Raw genomic sequence first — 23,854 nt, 5'->3', positions numbered from 1 at the left:
ACTTTTTACGATAGTTTGGGAATAGTTGTAAGTATCTGTATTTATTTATTTATTTCGAATATGCAAAGACAGTGTTTTCACCTAAACATCTCTGTCGGTTTGACAAATAACATGCTTCTTTCTCTGGCACGGATCATCGTTCATTTTGCTCTTGATCAGCTCCACGCAGTTCTCATCTTCATGGCCGTGGTTGGGTTCGCCCGCATTCCAATTCAAGAACTCAACTTCCCTGCCGGATGCCTCGGATACGTAGGTGTTCCTGCTGTGCATGTCGTTTATGCCCAGCCAGTAGCTCTTGTCGTCCAGTCGCGCCGAAATGGCGTCCAGCTCCTCTTGATCCTTGATGGCGGCTATATAGCCACCCATGCCGCGACAGAAGTCTACAGCGGATTGCCAGTTGAAGGTGTCTTTGTGGTTTATGTAGAAGAGTCTGGAGCCGATTCGCTCAAAATTCGGCCAGAAGACCTTTGAATAAATTCCCATGAGAGTGACTTGGTTGGCGGACTGCTGAGCTCCCAACTTGGTCAGCTCAACCTTCTGATTCTGCTCCAACTTTTGCAATTTCTGCTCAAATTCCTGTGGGATCTTCTTTAGAGTTTCCTGAAGTAACTTCTGCTGTTCTTCGATCTGAGCCAGCCTCACTTCGAAGTTTATGGGCACGGCGTTCTTTAGGGATTCCAACTGATCCTGCTGACCCTTGGTGAGATTGATCTGATTTTCCAACTGATCGCCGATGGTTTTTTGCTTATTTTCCATTCTCATTAGCCTCGCGTCAAGTTCAGCTGGCATTTTCTTTAGAGATTCCTGCAATGTCGTCTGCAGAAGTTCCATTCTGTCCAGTCTCTCCTTGATGTCTCCTGGAACTTTCTGCGCGGATTCCTCCAAGGATAGAGTTTGTGCCGCCAGTTGGGTCTGTATCCTGTCCAATTTGGCCTGTGTTTCGTTCAGCCTGAGGGCCTCGGAGCTGTTCCATTGCTCCTGGTGCGTCACGATGTGATCCAATAGCGGTTGAAGTACCGCAAGGCAGAATTCTCCGCACTGATTTGGCGGATCTTGCAGCAGGCACACGGATCGGGAATTTTCTGTGCATTCCACTCGTGATCCAACCAGATTGCAGGCAACAAATAAGTACACAAATATTTTTTTAAGCCCAAACATTTTATTATCGCACAACCACTGCAAGCGCGGAAATAAAACGTACTGATCCGCATTTATGTAAAGGCATCTAAAGAGCAAAAGAAGATAAGACTTCTTTTGAGAATTGAATTCCCTTTTTGCACTTATCAAGAATTTCTCGCTTCTGCGGCCGACTTTCAATGCACTGTGTGTTCGTCGAGATGTGCGATTGTATTAAGTTTCTTACGTCGATTACAAGAATTTATAATAACTAATATCACATTTCTCCTATAAAAAAAAATTCAAATTTAAATTTTCCTTGGCGCGTATTCTTCTTCTTGACGCCGTTGCCATTCACTGTGCGCATTCAACGGTGATGTTATGTGGTCTGTTTTAGTACATAACTGTTGACATTCACATCGATTAGGCAACATTTGTTATTGTAAGCAGCTGCACAAAATAACGAGAAAATTAAACAAAAGGTTAATAAACAGAAGAAAAATATAAAAAATTTCGCCTAATTTGAACTACAATCATTGCGCATATGACACACGCCCAGTGAGAAAGCCGGGTTTTCCATGCATTTTTCTGCAGCTGCGCAACTGGGCAAGAAAAACAACAACAACTGTGATTCATACGACCAAATTGAAGTTATGCCCTAGAAATTGATTTTTAACCAGATATTTCGTTGCAGATTCATACCGAAAATCATGGAAGGCGACGCGGAAAATCGCAAGGATCAAATCCTCGAGCGTTTGAACAAAAGAAACAAGGACAGGCAAAACTATTTGGATGTGAAATCGGAGCTGCGTTCCAAGGAAACGGTGCAGAACGAGGGCGTTGACTACTTCTACCAGGCTTTCAGCCAAAAAACCATCGATATAGAGCAGCGATTGAAGGATGTGCAGTGCGGCGATGGCCAGCCCACCGATTTGGCCAGAAACTTCGCCGATATAACTGTGGAGATCCAGGATCTGCAGCGATATCTCACCGCATCCACCATGTTTCTGCCCGACTTCAAGATCAAATCCTGTCAGAATATCCTAAACACCCTGACCGCCGTGAGTGATGAAACCCGCCAGCGGCTGTTGCCCAAGAAAAAGTTTGGGTTCAGTGGCAAAAAGACCGCCACCAAGCCAAAAGTCGCTCCAAATAAGGACATAGTCGACGCGAAACTCAGTAAAGTCTCGGAAAAACTAGGCTCCAGCTTCACATGGACGATTGCCAATCGAACGAACGAGCATATATTCCTGGATTCCGCTAAAGTTAATGGCCAGGACATCACAATATCGAACCTAACCCACTGTTTGGTTGAACTGCAGGGGCATCCCGGTTCTGTGCAAGTTTCCAGTGCCTCCAAATGCACGCTGCTATGCGGCCCCATCGCACGCTCCTTCTTCGCCGAGAATCTCGAGGATTGCACCCTCTCCATTGCCTGCCAGCAGTTGAGGTTGCACTCCTCCCGGTCCATTCGCATATACATGCATGTCACCTGCCGCGCCATAATCGAGGATTGCAAGAGTATTGAGATCGGAGAGTACAACTACGATTATTCCGAACTGGAGGCCGACTACCTGGCTTCTGGACTGAATAAGGCGCAGAACAACTATACGGATGTGGCCGATTTCAACTGGCTTTCGCCGGATGTCCCCTCGCCGAACTGGAGCCTCCTCAAAGATTATCCCGATCCGAATTGGAACGCCCTACGACGCGACTTCATTGCCAATAACCACAACAGCGAACTTAAGCAGGATGTCAAGGACATATCCATTATTTAGTGGCGGCATCGGCGGCTGCTCCTCGGTTGGCTGGCCTACGGCGTCATCCTAAGTTGGCTGCTCTGGGAACTGCTGCTGCGGCCCTCAGTTACTGGCCCAAAATCTAATCCTCGATCTGTGTAATTAGCTATAAGCGTGTTGATTAAATAAACATTATGTAAAAAACAAAACTTGACCTCCTGTATATTTAGGCACTCCAATCGTAGTCATAATTTTTTAAAGTATCTTAGCAGTTAATATTTCACTTTGGAGTGGGTGAGTTTGACTTCTTCGATAACATATGTACATACATGCGTATGTTTGTATCTGTTCTTGTTTATGTCGTGGCTAATTTGACATGTCCAATTCGGATGTGGCATAATCAGTGGTTGGCCAAAATGGCTGTGGCTGCCACACACATTCCGGAATGGGCGGAAGACGGCACCTCATGCAAGTTTCATGTGGCCACAACAGGACCTCTCAAGCTATTGCCTGCGCATTGATCGGGTCACTCCACTTACACATCAGGTTCGTTTTGAAAGACCAAAGGAAAGAAATAAATAGACAGCTTATTTTCATTGCGTTTTCTGATTTGGTGCCAAACTGAAATTAAGAATTTATTTTTGCTTCTTTTAGTTTTTTCGAACTGACAACTTCAAAACTTATATGCAATTTTAAGTTAGAGTATCTGTTCTTCGTCTTCTCTTAACGATTAATCTCCTTTACTCTTCCTCCATTCATTCACCATTTCTCTCATCCCGTTGACTTTTGCGGCTGTCAACATAGCCGACTGTCAAAATAATTAACGAATTCGAGTAACACGCGGTGAAGAAGGGGATGCATTCCCGCAAATAAGTACATACATGTGCGTGTATACATATATATGTATGTATGTGGCTATAGCTCATGAAGGCGGAGGAATCGGAAGAGACATCTCGTATTAGCGAGGTAATTGAACTGCGAGTTACACAAGTAACGGTGATGCTGCATGATGGAGAAGGGGGGAGTGCCAAATTGAGAGCAGGTAATGAGCTGTCACAATTGCGGATAGTGACAAAAACGGGAAGCAAGGAGAATGAGAGATGCACAAATACCAGAGTGCGAAAGAACGGAAGATCAGCAAGTGAGGTAAAGAAACACGGGAAAGTTTCCAGGCTTTCGGCTTATCTCTCGGTTGATCTTCAATGTCTCATTAAAATTGCGCTTTCATTCAATGTGAATGCGTGATGAGATAAAGTGCAAATTGGGAGATTACTACAAGATCTATTCAGCAAGTAAATACATATTTATGTGTAAGTATGTATATAAGTGTAAATGTGTATGCATTACCTAATTACGGTATAAAATGTAGCAACGGCTAGCTTATTTTTGTTTTTTTTTTTAAGTGTTGTATTGAAGTGATACCATTTAATTAAATTTTAAGGGTGTGTAGTGGTATTAAAGTGATACAAATATATATAATTTAAAGTGGCGTCTACTTATGTACATGATGTATGTATGTAGCATGGATAAATCATTTTAAAAATCTCACCGAAAGGATTAAGAGGTATGTACACATATGGAAATGTTATGTACTGTATCTATTATTTCCAATACATTTTAACAACTTATTTACCATTTTAATACAATAAGCAATACACAAACAAAAATGGTTTCAATCTAATTGCAAATGATTTGTCGATAATGTGACGAAATTGCCTCAATTTGCTGTCAGTCGATGTCAAGTTCGAATGATTCGCACTCACCTGCTATTCACCTGTAATTTCCACTGGAAATTTATCAAAGTTTAGTTTCATTTTCAACATAATATCGTTTGAATATCAAATGGATGCGTTTTATGATGGCAGGCTATGGGAAATAGGATCACTACTTAAATTAAACATATATTATATTAAATATATAAAATATTTATAAAATATTTGAACTGAAATATTACGTAAATATCTAAAAATTAAGAACTTGCAGATTCTGCTTATTTCTTCTAACTTTTTGTCTTTTGCGATTGCCAGCGACTGCAATATCCGTTTATTTAAATGAAGCCGATACACTATCAAATCTAATTGCTTTCACACTTGAACTGTGTTGGTAATTCCGGCCGCACACACACACATATGATACACACGTATGTATACGGACAGGTGCATCTGGTGTTGCCACATTTGCATAGCTCACAATTAGTTTTCTCATTATCGCAGATAATATTCGCCGCATTTGCGATAAGACCGAGGCCCCAACAACGGTGACCGCCCCCACATTAATATTATCGCAGTGCCTGTAATTGCCTGACTCCCTCACACTTTGATGGTTTCAATTACTGTAAAATCACCGAGCCGCGCCACCTTCGTCCTGGCTCCTTCGATCCTTCGCTCCTTGCCCACGGTGACCCACATGCAATCCGCAAATGCCTTTGTGTGCGGATTTTATGGCTCAGCTGATGTGGCCAACGATGCTAATTTACGCATTTAGTTAAGCGGCCTTAATGTGTGTTGGCCCAAAGTCACAAGGGCTTAGTGTGATTTCTAGGTGGAATAACGGCGATTGATCAAGTCAGCCAAATTTCACTCATACGCCACATATACTACCATATTACTAGGAGATCTAAAAGCTTTCAAATTTCAAAAAAGCGATTTTTCCAATCCCTGCTTTAAACTGTTCCGTTATTGATAAGCGAAAAAATGTTGATTAATTAAGCGAATTACGGGAGTCATGCAGTGCAATTAAAATGTCAGCGCAGCCACAGAGTGTCGGAGCGATATATATACATATATATAAATTCAATATGTACGTGGATGGTAGGCTCCTGGGCAAAATGTCCAGGATTGGGTTATGTAACGCTCCTTCTGGCCTTTTTTCCTCGCAGCTTGTCTCGCTTTTTTCCTTCACCCGCCCGTCGCGAGCTGCGAATCTCCGCTCAAATTGTAATTAATGATGCAAGACAGCCGGCAGTCCCTCCCCCATTCACACCCAGATCCCCCACAAAATCCAGCCCCCCAGCGACCACAGTCGGATCCAAACCGAAAATCTCTGCCTGGCCTTGTCCTCCTGCCCCGCCCACCGTGTGGCATCCGCCTCCCTCTGTTGTGGGTTTTATTTTACCCTGTAAATAGGGGTTTCCATCCACTGTATGCATGATTGAAACAATGCCAATGTGCATGATTGAAGCAATAACAATTCTTGATTGGCTGTTTATCATATGTTTTTGATGCTTAAAGATGTGCTTTGTGCTTAAAGATGTTGCCTTAAGTTAATAATATAATTCAAATTATAAGATTTTAGAGTATTCACAAAGTCGTTCATTTGCAATTTCCACTTTGGCTGTTTGTTTACTTAAATCATCGACGCGGCGCGCGTTTTAAACGCGTTTCTCCTGCTTTTCGTGTAAATAAATGAAAAGTTCGTTTAATTCTCGTCGATTCTTTATGCGTCGAACGAGGCGTTGGTGAAAGGGGGGAGGGGGCAGATCGGGGGGCCGGGAGCTGGTATCGTTTACTTTGGAAATGAAAAATTATGATTACATCAACAATAATCGAAATGCGCTTGTAAGCTGCTGTCTTGCTGTCTCTTTCGCTGTCCCTGTGCCTGTCCTTTTCGGGCTCCACGTTCCCGTCTCCCGCTTTCCCTTGCAGTTCCGTTCTTGCTTTCCGCACTCCAGTGTTGCACTTGGAGAAATTCTAGTTGGTATTAAGCCACAAAAAAAAGCAAATAAGATATACAAAGTTTTTAACACTGTTCCTGATCTATTTTCTTGACAAGGATTCCATTTATAAATTAACTAATGCAATTACCAATAATTTTCTCCCTGTGCATTGCTATCTCTTGGCTGGCTCCCTTACTCCGAATTTTTTATTATTTCTGTTCGCCGCTGCTTGGCATTTTCGTTGTGCTTTGGTCGTTTTGGCCATTTCTCTTCGTTCGCGTTGCTGACTTGCAACGCTTTCATGCGTAGCATTCGCATTCGAGTGGGGCAAGGATTTTTGGGGCTGCGAGTAATGTAAACGTTCAATATTTGTGTTCGAAGTAAAAAATCGAGACGTACCCCAGCTCTTTGCGTCCGTCCCCCTCTTCACCAGCACATTCAACGATGCCAGGCAGCGACGCGTTCAGCCAAAAAGTATGCAATGCAAAATCGAAAAATGCGCGAGGCAGCACCTCAGCTTACAGTTTTCAGCTTTCGGCTTCAGCATCAAGCACCAGTCTGCATCCCTCTTATCTGCCAAGCTCCCACAACTCCCCCTGATTTGCCTGCCACATGGGGCACTGAAAGAAATGAGGGTGGCTGTTTCGCCAGTAAAAGAGCTTGAAGGGTGTCTAAAAGTATGCAATTCTACGAAGATTAAAGGTGTCTAAAAGTATGCAATTCTATAGGGACTAAAGCTGTCAAAAAGTATGCTACAAAATGTTTTAATTCTTGCGATGTAATACTGCTTACTTGCTACCTAAGAAGTTGCCATGCTGTATAGATTTCCCTGCAACTTTTAAACAAATGCAACAAAGAGCATTTCTTTCTGTGATCGCTTTCTTCGCTACAGTCTGAGCCATGCTTATAAATCAGCGACGTCTGGGAGCGGCGACAACCGTTTGCACCCAGTCCCGACTTTTCGCCACCCATTTTGCCAGCATTATCCCCGACAATGCCCGGCCAGACACAAAACACAACAAATTTTGTTGCCTGCATTGCGGCGCCTCCGTGCGTCCGTAGCATCATCCCCCTGCCACCGCCATCCATCTAGCCCCTTCTTATCCCCACTTTCGGGTTGGCTGCACTCGGCATTATGCTTTGCGTATTTGTCGCTTTATGAAGTCATCTTGGCGTAAAAGCAAATTTATGACCAACTTCACTTTATTTCTGTCAGTTTTTGGCCCAGCATAAAGATGGCCATCTTTTTGCCACTGTCTCCTTCGCTATCTTGTCGTCCTGCTTCTTCATATCTGGTTTATAAACTCCCGAAATTTGTGCATTAGCATTAGCTGCTGGGGGAATGTGTCAAATGGCGTGTATATTCCCAAAGAAATATGTATATCCCTATAAAAAAGGGGTTGGCAGTCTGCTGGCTTTTTAAAGCATTGATATATTAAGTTATGTGCTTATAAATTCGTTTTATACCAAGAACATAAATAAAATGTATATTCAAGTTGTTTAAGATCACAACAATTGGCACCCTTTAAATTCTTTTGAGTTTCTGTTGTAATTGCCCATTTTAAGGGCTACAGAGCCATCTGCATCTTCATTGTTTACCATCTCGCTGCACAAAGACCGATAAGGCTATATCTTTCCGTATATATATATATGTATTTACAAACTCGCACAAAGGAAGTCTGATATCCTACTTAAGCGGGCAGCGAGGCATTTGCATTTATGTTGGCGTTCGGCGCAATTGTCGAGCCAATTATGGGGCCACAATTACGCCGTATAAGCACATAAAAACCGGATACGCTGGATATGCCGCTTTATGCCGGAGTCGCCGACCCAGGGGCCATAAAACTCTTAGCCCACAGGGTTTATCATTGAAGGTCCCGAGGGTCTGTGGACTTCCAGGGTTGACCTCGAAAATGACACCGAATTGTATGCAAACAGTAAATGAGAAGTCATGAAAATAGGAGCGTATATATTTGGCGAAAAAGTCAAGAGGATTTTTGACAGAAGCTGAGAGACGAGGAGACGAGCGGCAAAAGCTGCAAGTCGGCCGAAAAAGTTATCAGCTTGTTAATTGCTTAACTTTTTCACTTCAACTTTTTTTATTTGTTTCCAGGAGCTGAAAACGAGTCCCGAAGATAAAACCGAAACTGATGGAAAGGTTGCAGGGGCGTCGGTGAAGTTACAGACAGAGATGCAAATTTGGCTGCACTGAGAAAAAAAGTGCAAAATATTTCGATTCTTAAATGAATAGCAATTTGTAATTTTACATCACATTCTTTATGCTCCTTTAAGCGGATCTCTAATGTACTTCTTACAACCTTAAAGACTCTGACAACTCTGTCTTCTTTTTCCTTAGTGTACGAACTCCTTCTCTTTTGGTAGAGCAACCATTTTTATTTTTCTTGTCCTTTCACAAAAATTTAAATGACAAATGGCAGACTGCAACTTTGACCCTTCCCTGACCCTTTTTGACCGCCTTTTGGGGCTCTCACCCTGTGACATTTGCTTATCGGACGCTTACAATGTCATAACACAGCCTCCAGAGCAAAGAAGTTTTTCCCACAAAGAGAAAAATCTGAGAAATGGAAACTTTGCCCTCCTCTAATCTTGTGACAGGCCAAAAGCAGCTATACAACCTCCTCAGCTCCTGTAATTAGGGTAGAGTTGCGAGAAAAATGGTAGAAATGAAAAATCAATGCAGCAATCCCGACCACTAAAACTCTCATTACTCATATGCCGTGAAGGTTAAACGGGAATCTGGTTTTCCGACCATAAAAAAGGTATTAAAACCATTTAAAAGTTTCCCTAATCTGCCCAGGTAAAGGTGAACTTTCTGTATATATACGTTGGTTTAGACAGTGGTTTATGACTTTTAGCCCATTTCGCTTTCTCCGCTGTTTTATTGGCCCGTCCAAATTGATTAAAAGATCAATGATTATGTGCCCGCTTAATGGTTCACTGAATTTAATTTAATTGTAGTTGAGATTTTCACGGGTCTTAAAGGAAAAGATTCGCTGCTTGTGGGTGTAAAAGGAAATTAAAATGAAGAAATAACTTCCGGATTATAATGGTTCTGCAGGACTTTTAACCATTTAATTATTTTTAATTATTTTTATTATATATGGGAACCTTCAAAAGAAAATTAAATGCACCAGCGCTTGAATTTTCCATAAAAAGCAAATGTCAGCAACTATTTTGATGACTTCATATGATGAATTACGCTGGCGAAGAGTAAAAGTTGGAGAAAGTATTATCGCAGCATTAGGAGATACCAGGCAACCCCTTTCAGAACTTGACTTCAGCTTGAAAATGCAGTTCTTTCGAAGAAAAACAAAGGCGATATAGATAAGGAAAAGCCAACACACACGAGTTCAGTGTGAACTGCAGACAATTGCGATAAATGTGAAAGGGGGGAAAAAGCGTGGAAAAGTGTTTGAAAATCATTGAATACCCGCAACGTGATGCAGAAAGTTCGCATATTTTTCTTACTCGCACACGTTCGCCCATTTCCTGCTCACATATGCATGCATTTGGCGTGATAAATAAAATGTTTAAGCACACATTTTGAAGCCATTGTGTAGATTTGACTTTGAATGCTCTTCCCTAGTTTTATTCTGTGACCCCTTCTTAACCCCTTGCTGCACCCTTACGTGACGCAACAGACAACGATGACGACAGCAACGACATCTTGATGCTGCCACTGCAACTTTAGTTGTTGCCGTCTGCCATTCCTTTTATCAAACTTGAAAAGTGCAGATTTCGAATGGGTGATACCTAAAAGGGAGAAAACATATGTTGCAAGGTCTTATAAATATAATTTTAAGTTAAATAGTTCTTTAGTGGATTTCAGTGCTAAAGAGTTAAGTCCTACATATTATAGTAATTATTTTCTTTACTATCTTATGAAGTCTGCCAAGTCCTACAATAAAATCAATATACAGGGCATTGGCACTCCAAAAACTTTGCCATCGTACGCACACACACACTTTACATATTCAGCGTTTCATCTACATTCTGTGTGCCATTTTCAATTGCAGTTTTTTGCAGCATTTGCTGCTTCTGACACGACACAGATACGCAGGACGACAAGGAAAAGGATGTCTGAGTGGCGAGATGCTGGAGGAGGAAACCGAGACCTTAACTACGAAAATTTCAAGAGTTTTCTTATGCAGCATTTGTGTTGTTGCGCTGGTAGTTATTTTTTTTGTTTTTTACTTTATTTTGTGTTGGCTCTTGGTGTTCTCTGGTTAGTAATGTCTCCTACACACGCTAATGAGCAAAATAATTAATGATGCTGCGACGTCGCCTGTGTGCCGCTTGTGGTAACATTTTCCATGCCATTTGGCAGAAAGTTTCACTTGGCCAACTTGAAGTAGTTCTAGTCGGAACGGAATCCATCACAGGCTTCTCTGGCGGCTGGCCTTAATAAGCAGTTAATTTCATAGTTTTCCCAAACAGTTTTTCTCGGCGGCAGCGGCAGCGGCAGCTTCCCTCGCATTAAAAGTTGGAAAAACAACATTGCCAGCATGTTGCCTGCTTCTGTGTGTCGGCTGAATTTTCCTCACAGCATCATTTTTTTTCCTTTCCATTTTCATTTCATTATGCTGCCGCTTGGTCGGTAACTCTTCATTCGTTCAACTTAATTTACGTTTTATAACTTTTGCAATCATTACATGTTGCATTTACTTTCCCAACCCCTAACTAGTTGTTTTTCTCTGTTCAGTTCTGTTATTTATTCTTCGGGCATTTTTTTTATATTTTTTTTGTTGCAAAGCCGGCTTCCATATGTGCATAAACCATTTAGTAACAATTTTTGCTTTGGCAAAGTTTATTTTTTCCCGTACATGGTAATGTTGTGGGTGCAGGGAAAAGACTGGGGAATGATAAACCAAATAGATACCGTCGGGGGAATATTAAATTCTCGAAACTTGCGATCTGATCAAGGCTTCAGTTGAAAAAGTTTAATTAACTGGGTTTTTTTGGGCTGCGTACATGCAACTTGGGATAAGCTATAACATTTTAATCATTCAATAAGGCTTCAGTTTAAGTTTATTTAGGAATTAACATAATATTAAACTGCTTATAAATACGAATCAGTAAATCCAGTCTTATTTCGTTCGTTTAAACCTCATTTGCTGGGCATCAAATCCCAATGCCAAAGTTTTCCTTTTATTTCCGCTCGCTAATTAACCTATAATTCCAAACGTGTGAGAAGGAGACCGCACACATGAAGTACTTTTATTGGCTTACAAATGGAGAAGAACAGAGTGGAAATAATTGTTTCCATCGCCCGACAATTGGCTAACAGAAACTGCAAGCGAGCTTGTATGGGGGAAAATCACATAGTTGGCTGCCTCTTATGGATTGACTCCTGTTTTTATTTCTTCGTACCAATCTATTTTTCGCCCGAGATTTTTCCGCTCTTATCCCGGCTGAGACTTCTTGCCGTAAGTGAACTTTTAGTAACTGCTACAAATCTGTGAGCTGGCAGCTAGTTAGCAAAGGCTTATCACACAGACAGGGATACGGACCCATACACAATCAGTCAGACAATCTTCCTGCTGCTTCCCGCATGTGTGAAATGACAGCCATACATCACAGGACACGGGTTGGAAGCACGAGTGTGGGGCCGTTGGAACAGGAGCAGACACTTCATAATGACACCGAACTTGCTGGATACCTGTGTTCCTTCCTGGGAAGTCCTTGAATTCACACCCGCACCCTCGTGGATCCCACATGGCTATGAATTACATTTACGTAAAGTAAGCTTTGCCAACGTAATCGCAACATGACAACAAGTAATGAGCTTTGACACGCCCACCGCCTCCCCACTGTTGCCGGGTGGAAAACCCCCTATCTGCTGTCCTATTCCGGGCATCCGACTTACGGACGATCTACTTAGCATTTCTTTTTACCCAAAACGAAAGCAGGTAAAGGTACCGCGAGAAAATCCACGAGCTAATGTACTTGACCATAATTTTTAATCAGATTTTCCAATGGCAACATTCAAAAGGTATGCGATGTTCAGAGATGTTTTCTTAATAAGATAGATAGATACTTTATTATCATTATAACTTCGACTGTTTTCTTGCAGTGCAGCTTTGCCGTCGGTCCAAAGCTATTTCTCATTTTTTGACACCCACACAGGCTGCTCTATCTGGCTGCCTTGCACTTCCTTCCACGATTCCTTCCCACTGAAGGTGTCGGTTAAATCATAGCAAAAGTATCTGCAACTTGACTAAGGAAAAGCAGCGATTGCAGTTTGAGAAAAGCAGGGGATTGGGGATTGGGAGTGGAGACGGTGGCAGAGACCGAGTTGATAAGCATCTGTGCACTTCATTTTTGCACTTTTCCCAAGTCCTTGGAGCAATTTTATTACAAGCAACTTAAAACCCAACCCACCCACATTTCGAACGCCACATTTTGCTGTTGGGCAACTTTGTCGCCCATCCTGCTGAATTCCTTCGTATCCTTGCAACGGGCTTTCTTATTTATTTGCAATTGCAATGACAGCAGCGTCGCCATCGTCATCCGGCTCGTCCTGGTATTTATTCAAGTGTGAGCATCGCAGTCCTACAGCTCCTCCTGGTCCTGCAGCTCCTTCTGCTCCAGCCGCTGGATGCGATTTAAACTTCTTACACACACATTTTGAATGGGCCAGTTGCAAAGTGCCAAGTCCATTACCAAGACACTGTCCGCCCGTCCATCCGTCCGCCAGTCCGTCCAAGACGAGCTGACGGACGGACAGCGAGGATAACACAGCCTGACACTGACTTAACCAGTCTTCAGTCTCAGTTTCCGTTCCTCGGGCCCTTTCCCAGGATCCTACTCCTTGTCAATCGGCATTAAAATCACAAAACAGCCGTGGAAAGAGGTGACAGGTGCACGGCAAGAAAATTGAGTGTTGTTTCGGTCTTGTAAGAGTATGGAATAAAACCTACTTCAATCAATAGACAAGAGAAATTTGCCTATATAACGAGTATGATTGATACCAAATTTTCATATCCAATGATGGCCATTTTTTATCGCAGTGCAAGGGGGTGCTATATATATAGATGAACCACCTGCCGTCGTTCCGCTTTTCAAATCCTTTTCTCGCCGCACCGAACTTGATATGAAAGTCTTGAAGTGGCCAACGGCAGTCGAAAGAAAAATTGTTGCAGAATTGCAATAACTCACACCGAACGGAAAATGCCGCAGAAAAAAATGAGTAACCCGGCAAGAGTACCCAAATGATAAATAGCAGCGACTGATAGGTCCCCTGCTTTTCCTGAAATCCGAAACTCTCAGACATTTCCCCGCTTTCCCAGGCCCACCAACTCAGGTTGACTTTGTGGAACTGGTGGAAATACTCTTCACATGCCCGAAGATTTATGTTGCGCATCAATTGCCTTGAGAACTTCGTTTTGAGCTGGTAATGGGTGGGTAAGTGGGTGGGTAAGTGGTTACCGGCCTGGTGGGGCGGTAATGTCTATCTGCGCTTTTAATGCCAGCGTAATTTATGAAATGAAGTATGCATATATCTTGAATGACTTTGACTTCACAAGTGGCTTTGGCTTACGGGGATGTTTGACTTGCAAGTTGACAACTCTTTGATTCGCTTGTGGATGGGCGGGAAAACATTGTAACTGCCTCGTGTAAAGCCTCTTCTTGCTACGGATTGCGAAATTTAATTTCATAATTTCTACATTATAGCATTTATGCAACATAATACCCTAAGACCCAATTAAAGCACCATGTCTTTCGATGGGTTCTGCATTGTAATCTAGGTAGTATAATGAATACTAAGATCTAAGATGACTGATAGGATGAATGTGCCACTTGGACGCTCCCCTCGTTTCTCTGGCAACTATTAGTTTCCCCCGAAGTTTTCCGCTCACTCAAGGGTTAATCTCCCAATAAGCTGTTGGGAATCTCTGTCACTTAATCGCTCACCTTTCGCTTTTCACCTGTCGCCAGTCAGCAGTCACCAGTCATTGACTTGCTCTTGAGATTCAGTCAATGACTCAATCTTCAGTGCATCACTCACTCAATCATCGATTTGTCTGCTGCCTGGTGAATTTTCTTAAGCGAATTAAGATCATTTCCAACCAATTGATTTGCCCAAACTTAGTCGAGTTCGGAAAACGCCTGTGTGTGTGTTTTGGTAGCCCGGGAAAATGTGTGCTCCTATGTGTGCGTACCTTTTTAATTAACATAAAAATCTAATTTGCAGCACTTTGACTTTGATGGCACCGCCTGCAGGCTGCCGGCTCATTCAGTGGGAGTGTGATGAAAACAGCTTAACCTTATGGCCAACGATGTGTGCCGTTGTGTACTGTAGCCCTCCCCCCATTCCTGCCACATCCGCAGCAGCCCCTCCTCCTTCACTGTTTCTCTGTCAGCGGCAGCGCTTTTGACATTGGCTTAGACAAGGCCAAAAGCTTACCAAAACCAGGTAGCTACCTGCAGCTGGTCATGATGGCCAATGCTTCTGGCTGCGCCTGAACAGTAGCACATCCTCAAGCACTGAAAGAAAAGCGAGTAAAAATAATACAAGTTTATAATACTTTATATTCATATATTTAAATAGTAAGGAAATAGCAGAGTTCTGACTAAAGTAATGACTTTGGATTGGTATATCCCAAATCTCACTAGACATACAAGTTGTAGATACGATTTTCTTCCAGTGCTATTTCCTCATCCATTGTCGTTGTAGGTGTCCTCGGCACATTAGCGACATTTACACGTCGCAGCAATTTCAAACAGCAGCCGACAAGGCTCATTCCCTAGATCCGGGATTCCTCCGCGTGGCCCCCACCTTAACCCCTATAGCACCGCTTTGATATAGCGAACACACACACACAGCCAGCATGCAGTCAGTCATAATCATTTTCATTGTCAACATTTTGCCGACACATGACAAACAGCAAACGAGAAAAAGTTGTTTTTATTTTGTGTGTCATCTTTTTAAGATTGCTCATTAGAAGCAATTAGCTGGGCTACAAAAAATAAAAAAAACGGGCATGTGCATGGTAAAAGTTAGTGCTCATTTTCATTTAAATTGCGTATTTACAGGCATGCAAATTTGATTGCCACTTTCAACAATTTTCACACTTTTCATTTGGCCGAATTAAATTTGCAGCAGGTGGAAAAGGGTGAGGGGAAGGGAAGAGAGGGTTAACCAACAACGACAATGACCACTTGTCGTTGGCAAACATTTGCCAAAATGACCGCATTGACCAAATAGAGGCGCTGCCAAAGGAAATAAAAGTGCTGTATTTTAAATGAAGCGGAAAATCCGGTTGCATCATTATTCGTATGCTGGCTACTCAGTGAAAAGTATATGAGCGCTTTATAGTATTAAATATAACTTATTACTCTTCAGATTTAACTTTAACTTTAATCGATTGTACTAACTTGGTTTAGGATTCCAACTGATGGGCTAATTTTCTGAACAGTTGAGAGTTTTCGGTGGGTTAACCGCTTCTCACGCCGTTTGGCTGGCACAATGGTTTTATGTAAATTTAGTCATTTGCCACAACATTCACACACAAATAGCCAGTGGCCACGCCCACGGGACCAACGCTAGCTGGCAACTAGCATTTGCATTTTTATCTCATTAGCTTGTAATGGTTTCAGGTCCTCTAGGTTTTTCCATCTACATACATACATACTGTACATACACTTTGGCCTGTTTTGGTTGTTTTGGTTCTGGAGCTGACAACCTTGCGCTTTCTACCATTTTTAGTGTGCCATTTCCGGCGGAAGGCCGCAAAATAACACACCCTGGCCCCATGCACCTGCCATAATTGTTGGGGGAATGCACTGGATGTGCTGCCATATCGTTTTGTATTTATTTAATGAAATTTCATGCGAAACATATGTTGCACGGCGCAGCCAAACAACAACCAAATTCAAAGCAGCGAACAACAATCGTAATTCGTAGCACAATTTCCAGCTGAGTGCTGCACTTGACTTCTAATGACTTTATTGCGCATTTGTTTGCCGATTGCTGCTGCTCCTGTCGGTTTCTAGGCTTCAGCAATTGTTTATAATATATGCATACATATTTGCCCTATTCATCTGGCAATAAGCCGTGAAACTGATATAAATTTACGTCTAATTGGATAAATAACATTTAAATGCATTTAATCAGCCTGAATATTATTGGCATCGATTTCCACGTAACTTTTCTCATAAACAATAGCTAAAATTACCACCCACGTCTTGTTGAACATTAAAGGTCATCTGGCAGTCATTATGTGTCTCACCTGTGCGCAGTTCTCGCATCGCATTGCTGCCTGAATATTTTAACATAATTGCCATGTAAGCGAAATGTACAACTTGTATTGTTGCTGTGACGCGGTGGCTTTAGCCCTTTTATATTTTTAGGCCAATTTATTTGGGCCGCCGCCAGTGGCATATGAATATGCGGCATTGTTTACGGGCTTAATTTGCATTTGTCTCCCATTGTACGGTGTCTGGGTTTTTGCCGAGTGCAATGGCCGCTTGGTCTATGATTATTACACCGATGTGCAGATAAACAAACATTTATTCATATTTACGTGTATTTCACTTGTAGTCATGTAAAAGTGCACTCAGAATATGGCATGTAAATATATCATAGCGATATATGCAACATAATTAGAAGAACTCAAAGCAAATCTTTCACAGTAATAATAATTTGATTTATTTATATAAGCTTTGATTTCTATGGCCCTGCATTTATATATATGTGCCATACATATATTTTTTCGAGTGTGGCATTACTGTCGCTTTGGATTCACTTCAGATCGCGCTTTTTTTCGAACTGCGGCGGTTTACATTTTCAATTCGCATGCAATGACTTAATTGTTCATAATTTTGTTATCAGATTAACACAAATTCCGCTTAACGATAATGACTTCATGCAGTTTATGGCCAGTGCGTGCGAAGGATTCGCGGCCAGGACCTCGGCTTAACCATTATCAGCTGCACGACAGTCGCTTTGGCCGCCCGCTCGGCACCCACTTTTCTTTGAGGGCCATTGGATTTTATCGCAGGACAACGCTGATTAAATATCAACGTAATTTATTATTCAAATTAAGTTTATCGGCGAACAAAAGGCACCGCCGCTCGTTGGGTGGGTGCCCAATGTTAAAATGTTGAGTTGCCGGGCGGTTTTTGCTTTCCAATGGAAGCATGGATGGATATGTTGTATAATAAATTTCATAGGTATGTCGTGTGGGTGTGTGCCAAATTGACATATCGCTTTCATCCACACTCACACTCACACACTCACTCACTTGCCTTGGGCAAACAAATTAGCCGGAATACACGGCAAAACACACACACTCTCGCACACAAATGCTAGTTTCGCCGCTCAGCGGGTTTTATCAAAAATGCATTGGTCATTATAAATGCAACGTGGTCGACCTGCACTCAATGCGCTTGGCTCACTCTTCTAGGCCAATTTGATTTGTGGGTGAATTAAATAAGCCATTCATTATGTCAACCACTTTCGATAGGTGTTTTAATCAAAATTAATTCTCAAATTAAGCTGAAGGTTTTGATTGACTGCAAAATCTGACATTTTCTTGTCAGAAGCTTTCAATCAAACCAATAAAAATGTATTCCAACTATATTAACAATATTATTATTATGAATTAATATTGTAAATATATTATTTTATACTTTCAGGTAAGTTTTTGCGTTTAACTATTCTCATTTAAAAGTAGAGCAGAACTACATTTTTGAAGAGTATCGAAGCAGGCGGCGATTACCCAACGTGTTTGGCAAGTTGTTTAATTTTCAATTATAAATTCATATAAATTCAATGGTCGACGCGCGGAGCCCCATTTCTCCGTGGCCATTATACCACTCGGCCACGCCCCTCAGCCTCTTTTGCCCCTGCCACGCCCCCCGTGACCTGGGGCGTTCGACAATGGGCGCCTTTATGGAGGAGTGGCCATTATGTTGCTATAGTCGCCATGGCTAGATTTGTGTGGCACGGTCAAAACGTGTTCAATAATTTTGTCAATAAAATGTCAGACGAGCACGACACGAAAAAAAGTAGGTGGCCAGCCACTGAGTTTGCCGCAAAAAAAATGGACTGTTTTATATATATTTCCCCTCTGCGCACTTTTCTTTCCACAATTTTTTTGTTTTTTTTTTTTTTTTTGTCTTTTTTTAGGCCTAGTCGTGTGGCCTACAAATCGTCCCCTGAATGCGGTTAAAACTGTCAGGCCATAAGTTTACACAGGTTGAGGTGTGCTTTCTCTTTTTTACTCGTAGTTTTTCTCTCTTTCTATCGAGGTGAGGCCCTCCCGCTCGCACATTAAACTCATTGTGTTTATGGCATAAATTTGCATGTTTTGCACGTAAATTTTTCAATTTGAATGGGCGCTTTCGATCCTTTTGACCGAGGGTCCTGCGCCCGGGACATGGGCCTTTTGTGTTAGCTGGGATATTGTTGGGGTATGTTGAACAAAATTTAAAGCTAAATAAAGCTATCACCGTGTGGCAGATCGTATCGTATCGTATCGGCCTAAAAGGGTTCATATTTTAAGGCGCTTGAGATGTAGTTGGCACTTTGAATTGAGTTAGAGGTAATGCCAGGTCTTAAAGTATTGAGTCTCACGATGTATATGAAATTGATAGATATGCTAAATGGGTAGATTTTAAAAGCACATCAATTGCAAACTTAACTCGCAGGAAGTCCAACTTGTAAAGTGAGAAACTCAGTTAATATGCCCTAACAAATATTTAACACTAAGCTAGCAGAGTTTTAAATTATCTGTAAGCATTTATGTTTTTTTTTTTAATTTACGTTTCAATCGGGTGTGTAAACACACATTTTCGCAATGTTTTTGTGCGGCTCAGCTTGTGTCCTTGCCAACGGTGGACTTAGTTTTGCTTAAAGTTAGTTTTGCTTTTGTTGCCCTGAAGGATACCGGCTGTGTGTGTTTATGTATGTGTGCGTCGACCTGGGCATGTGTATAAGTGTCAAAGGCATGTGTTTAGCATGCCTCATTTGAGCGCAAATACACCTGCAGCCATCAATTATGCATAGAGCCAGTTCCGATGCCCGTCCAGCCGTCCGTCCTGTTGCCAGGTCAAAATCATCAGAGGCGTCTCCGGCTACGTTTACGGCTTGGTTTACGGCTGTAGCTTTGGATATTGGCTTGGGGCTTTTCGGATAGAAGAACATTCACACCGCAAGAATCTACAAATATACTGGAATATCCCATCTGAATTCGTGATTTTGCAACAAAAATGAGTACTTAAAACATGAGGTTGTGAAAAATACAAACGGTTAAATCTGTAAAGTCCAGCAGTTCTAAGATTCGATCGCTTAAGATCTTAGATATGCTTGGAAACTAATTAGTCTTAGGACATTAATTTTTTCCCCAGTGTAGTTAGCCGTCAGGTAGGCGGCACATTCAGCGCCATCGTTGGAGTTGCCTCTTTCCACGACCTAGATTCCCGCAAACCCGAACTTCAATTCAGCCATTCAACCAGCAAGTCAGCCAGTCGCCATCTAGCTAAATTAATTTATTGGCCTTCCTCGCAAAGACCTATACGGCAGCAGTTTGCATAATCATCGCACACACACTCTCGCACGAAATTGGACAGCTTATAAAATATTTATTCAAACTGCAAGTTGCCAGGCAACACTTGCTACAGTCTGAATTGCAGATTGTCCATACCATGTTCATATATCCTTTGATGGAGAGTCAATTTGTTTGACCATCGGTAGAAGGGGGGTGGGGGTGGGGCTTCCTAGCAGGAAACGAGAACATAATACAATTTTGGTTAATAACAATAAGTTTAGTTCAGGATTCACATTGTAAGGTCAGTCCTCGAGTTCTAAACCCCTCCTGTGAACTCTGATCTACGCCTCGGTCGCTGTGTTGAACCTGCCAAACGCACATTAAGTTCATGGCAAAGGTAATTAAAAATCGTTTAACGAAAACTAAAGTTTAATTACGAGCACGCCCAATTTGCCACGCCCCACCCAAAAACGTTGCCTAATTGGGGGTTAACAATTTGTAAAACTTATCGACCTATGAGCAAGGACAACGCCCAGCTCATCAATTATGCTGCTCAAGTGCTTTGTGTGATTCTCCTTATAATATATACATGCACTTCCAAAGGCTATAAAGGCCGAGGGTCAAAGGATTATGGGCTTAAAAGTGTTTGGTGTCTTTAGAGAGATAGATGTTACCTCGATTCCTGACCGCCTCCTATCCAATGGAGCGCCATTATTTCATGGTGCCAAAGTTTGCATTATCGCTGATTGGATTTTATCCCGAACAGAAGCGAACTGTTTTAGTGAAACTGTGGAGTTTCTTCAACTTTTTCATCCTCACCTACGGCTGTTATGCAGAGGCTTACTATGGTATACACTATATATCGATTAACATAGCCACTGCATTGGATGCTCTTTGTCCTGTGGCCTCCAGCATTTTGTCGCTGGTGAAAATGGTCGCCATTTGGTGGTATCAAGATGAATTAAGGAGTTTGATACAGCGGGTGAGATTTTTAACAGAGCAACAACAGAAATCAAAGAGGAAGCTGGGCCATAAGAAGAGGTTCTATACGCTGGCAACGCGACTCACATTCCTGCTACTGTGTTGTGGATTTTGCACCAGTACTTCCTATTCCGTCAGACATCTGATGGACAATATCCTGAGACGCGCCCATGGCAAGGACTGGATCTACGAGACTCCTTTCAAGATGATGTAAGGAAAAGGAAGAGGGGTCTACAAGTATGCAATATACTTGTGGACACCTTGATACGAACTAATGATGTGATCTAACCAAGATGCACTTCTTTAGATTCCCCGATCCTCTCCTGCGTCTGCCACTCTATCCCATCACCTACATCCTCGTGCATTGGCATGGCTACATTACTGTGGTTTGTTTTGTCGGCGCGGATGGTTTCTTCCTGGGATTCTGTTTGTACTTCACTGTTTTGCTGCTCTGTCTGCAGGACGATGTTGGTGATTTACTAGAGGTTGAAAACATCGAGAAGAGTCCCTCCGCAGCGGAGGAGGCTCGCATAGTTCGGGAAATGGAAAAACTGGTGGACCGGCACAACGAGGTGGCCGAGCTGACAGAAAGATTGTCGGGTGTTATGGTGGAAATAACACTGGCCCACTTTGTTACCTCGAGTTTGATAATCGGTACCAGCGTGGTGGATATTTTATTAGTGGGTATTTTACATTCGATCAGATTATCTTGATATATATTCTTAAATTTTAGTTTTCCGGCCTGGGAATCATTGTGTATGTGGTCTACACTTGTGCCGTAGGTGTGGAAATATTTCTATACTGTCTAGGAGGATCTCATATTATGGAAGCGGTATATTTATAAGAAACTGCTATAAATTACCATTTAAATTTATTGCATTTGTTAGTGTTCCAATCTAGCGCGCTCCACATTTTCCAGCCACTGGTATGGCCACAGTGTTCGGGTCCAAAAGATGACCCTTTTGATGGTGGCTCGTGCTCAACGAGTTCTCACAATTAAAATTCCTTTCTTTTCCCCATCATTAGAGACTCTAACCTCGGTAAGCTTATGCCAAAATGTTATGCTACAGAAAAGTCTAAATTTTCTATGGGATCTTGTAGATTTTGCGCTTTACTGGATCTCTGATTGCCCTGGCAAAGTCGGTTATATAAAAGGATGCTGTGGTGTTCTCTCAATTGGTACAAAAATAAATTAATAATAACACCTGCAACTATATATTCGAGCTTTAATACAAGATGGAGAAAAGTTGAAAGGTTCGTTAATCAAAAGATTACGCAAGCAAATGAAAGGTGTAAATATGGAACTAGTTTAAAAAGTATTTTGCATAGAGTTTCGCAATTTACAAAGGGAATCGGTACTGCAATTTACTTTTCCTTTATTCATTTGCGACCCTCTCAGCACCTGATTTCCATCTTCTGGTTGAATATATCCGGCATTGTTTTTCCGTACTCTTTCTGTCTGCGTGTGCGTTAATTCGAATATCCTTTACAACAATTTCGGTTTTCTTTTCATTTTCTTTGGGGGCGCCACCATTGACCCCTGATTGTTGTTGTCGAATTAAAGCTGCACTGTTGTTAAACACTTCCTTGGATGTCCTTCTGCTTTTCAGCTGCTCTTGCAAATTGCTTTCTTTGCTGTTGCTCATCACGTCCTCCCCGCAACCAGCCAGCCCCCCTCGCACCACCATCCTGTTTGGCACTTTCCTCTTGGCCATTCCACTTGGCCATTTTCAGTTGCACGCTTTTCCAACTGCAGTTCATTTCCATACCTCGTGCACTGAAGAAAATGGGCTCACATGGCACTTAACATATTTATGTTTTCAAACTTTCGTTTTAAAATTATGTACTTTGATAAAGGTCTTTATATTTGTTATTTATTTTATTGATTAAGACTTTAGACAAAGCAAGAGGCTCTTAATTAAACGGCTATGATAGAGGTGATGCTTTTCTCAGAGTGCACACACCCACGTGCACCTTAATGACATCCGGTCTGCGTCTGTGTGGGTAGGGTACTTCATATCCTTGACGCAGTTGTTGATTTCCCCGCTTTGCCCCTTTGAAGACAACCTCTTCAATGAGTGGATGTTGTGTGTTTTTTGGGGTTCCTCTCGGCTGATTTTTGTGTTTTATTTTTCTGTCTGCTTTTTTTTTATCTCACCCATTGTTCATGCACAAATTCTTTCCATATTTTCCACCCCACCTCCTCCTCCAGCCCCCTTAATGTTGTAGTCCTTGAAATCCTTTACACGCACATGAGCGGGCCTATCTGTCTGTCTGTTCGTCTTTGTTTCCTCTGCCATTTGTTTGTTTATTTGCGATGGTGCCTTCTTTTGTGAAAAGTGCTTTTGCTTGTAATGTGTTCGACGTCAGAGTTTGGAACCCCTTTTCTTATATTTTTTTCTGCTCTCTAGCTATAATAACTTTTAGCCCTTTAGCCCCAATTTTTCCACATTCCTATAGTCTTACTAGTGGGAAATGAGCTCTGTTCAGTATATATAATGACTGAAAAAAGAACAAAAGACTAAAGAAAAATGTTCATTCAATCACTAAGACTGTTAATTATTTAACATGTGCTTAGTTAATTCGAATTAAGGAGTATTTTTAGTTCTAGTTGTGGCCAAAATCCTCTACCACTTGATGATTTCTTCGCTCTTTTTGGGTTTTCTTTTTGCTCTGTGTTCATTTTGCCTTTCTTGTGCTCCACATCATATTGCTAGCTGGCTTGTTGCTTGTTATTTTTATTTCGTTTCCATTCAGTCAGAGCTCAGGACTTGTTCTGCCCGCCCACCAGAAAGCACCGCCCACAACCCCTTCCTTCGTCCTTTTCCCCTCCCACTGCCCCCACCCCA

The 23,854-nt window shown here is 42.0% G+C and overlaps 3 protein-coding genes and 1 long non-coding RNA gene across 5 annotated transcripts in view; 3 read left to right on the top strand and 1 right to left on the bottom strand.

Moving 5' to 3' along the window:
• Positions 1–28: 28 nt before the first annotated feature.
• Positions 29–1,319, bottom strand: LOC117141438 (C-type lectin domain family 4 member G). The gene has a single exon (XM_033304895.1). It carries the CDS (start codon positions 1,156–1,158, stop codon positions 82–84), a length of 1,077 nt encoding a protein of 358 aa, XP_033160786.1. The 5' UTR covers positions 1,159–1,319; the 3' UTR covers positions 29–81.
• A 189-nt stretch (positions 1,320–1,508) lies between these two features.
• Positions 1,509–3,064, top strand: LOC117150421 (tubulin-specific chaperone C). Of its 2 annotated transcripts, none has more exons than XM_033317293.1 (2): positions 1,509–1,598; positions 1,811–3,064. In XM_033317293.1, exon 2 carries the CDS (start codon positions 1,827–1,829, stop codon positions 2,892–2,894), a length of 1,068 nt encoding a protein of 355 aa, XP_033173184.1. In that variant the 5' UTR covers positions 1,509–1,598; positions 1,811–1,826; the 3' UTR covers positions 2,895–3,064. The 2 variants fall into 2 exon arrangements, with proteins under 2 accessions (XP_033173184.1, XP_033173185.1); XM_033317294.1 differs by lacking the exon at positions 1,509–1,598 and adding an exon at positions 1,621–1,743.
• Positions 3,065–4,264: 1,200 nt separating this feature from the next.
• The window catches only part of LOC117141671, an 85,998-nt gene continuing 66,408 nt past the window's right edge, over positions 4,265–23,854 (top strand). The window contains exon 1 of the long non-coding RNA XR_004459500.1: positions 4,265–4,419. This is a non-coding gene — a long non-coding RNA (uncharacterized LOC117141671). The remainder of the gene's footprint in view (positions 4,420–23,854) is intronic.
• On the top strand, positions 20,692–22,157 carry LOC117141442 (odorant receptor 24a). The gene is made up of 5 exons (XM_033304936.1): positions 20,692–21,215; positions 21,313–21,685; positions 21,739–21,837; positions 21,893–22,045; positions 22,107–22,157. The coding sequence occupies exons 1-5, from the start codon at positions 20,692–20,694 to the stop codon at positions 22,155–22,157; spliced, it is 1,200 nt and encodes a 399-aa protein (XP_033160827.1).

The sequence above is a fragment of the Drosophila mauritiana genome, chromosome 2L, assembly GCF_004382145.1.
Source record: "Drosophila mauritiana strain mau12 chromosome 2L, ASM438214v1, whole genome shotgun sequence".
NCBI classification, from domain to species: domain Eukaryota; kingdom Metazoa; phylum Arthropoda; class Insecta; order Diptera; family Drosophilidae; genus Drosophila; species Drosophila mauritiana.
The sequence above is the reverse complement of the archived record's forward strand: the minus strand, read 5'-3'. Positions and strand labels throughout refer to the sequence as shown.

Coding starts and splice junctions, on each gene's coding strand:
- LOC117150421 (XM_033317293.1), top strand. CDS start 1,827: ATGGAAGGCGACGCGGAAAATCGCAAGGATCAAATCCTCGAGCGTTTG.
- LOC117141438 (XM_033304895.1), bottom strand. CDS start 1,158: ATGTTTGGGCTTAAAAAAATATTTGTGTACTTATTTGTTGCCTGCAAT.
- LOC117141442 (XM_033304936.1), top strand. CDS start 20,692: ATGTTACCTCGATTCCTGACCGCCTCCTATCCAATGGAGCGCCATTAT. Junction 21,216..21,312: donor GAGACTCCTTTCAAGATGAT/GTAAGGAAAAGG, acceptor GCACTTCTTTAG/ATTCCCCGATCCTCTCCTGC. Junction 22,046..22,106: donor CATTAGAGACTCTAACCTCG/GTAAGCTTATGC, acceptor GGGATCTTGTAG/ATTTTGCGCTTTACTGGATC.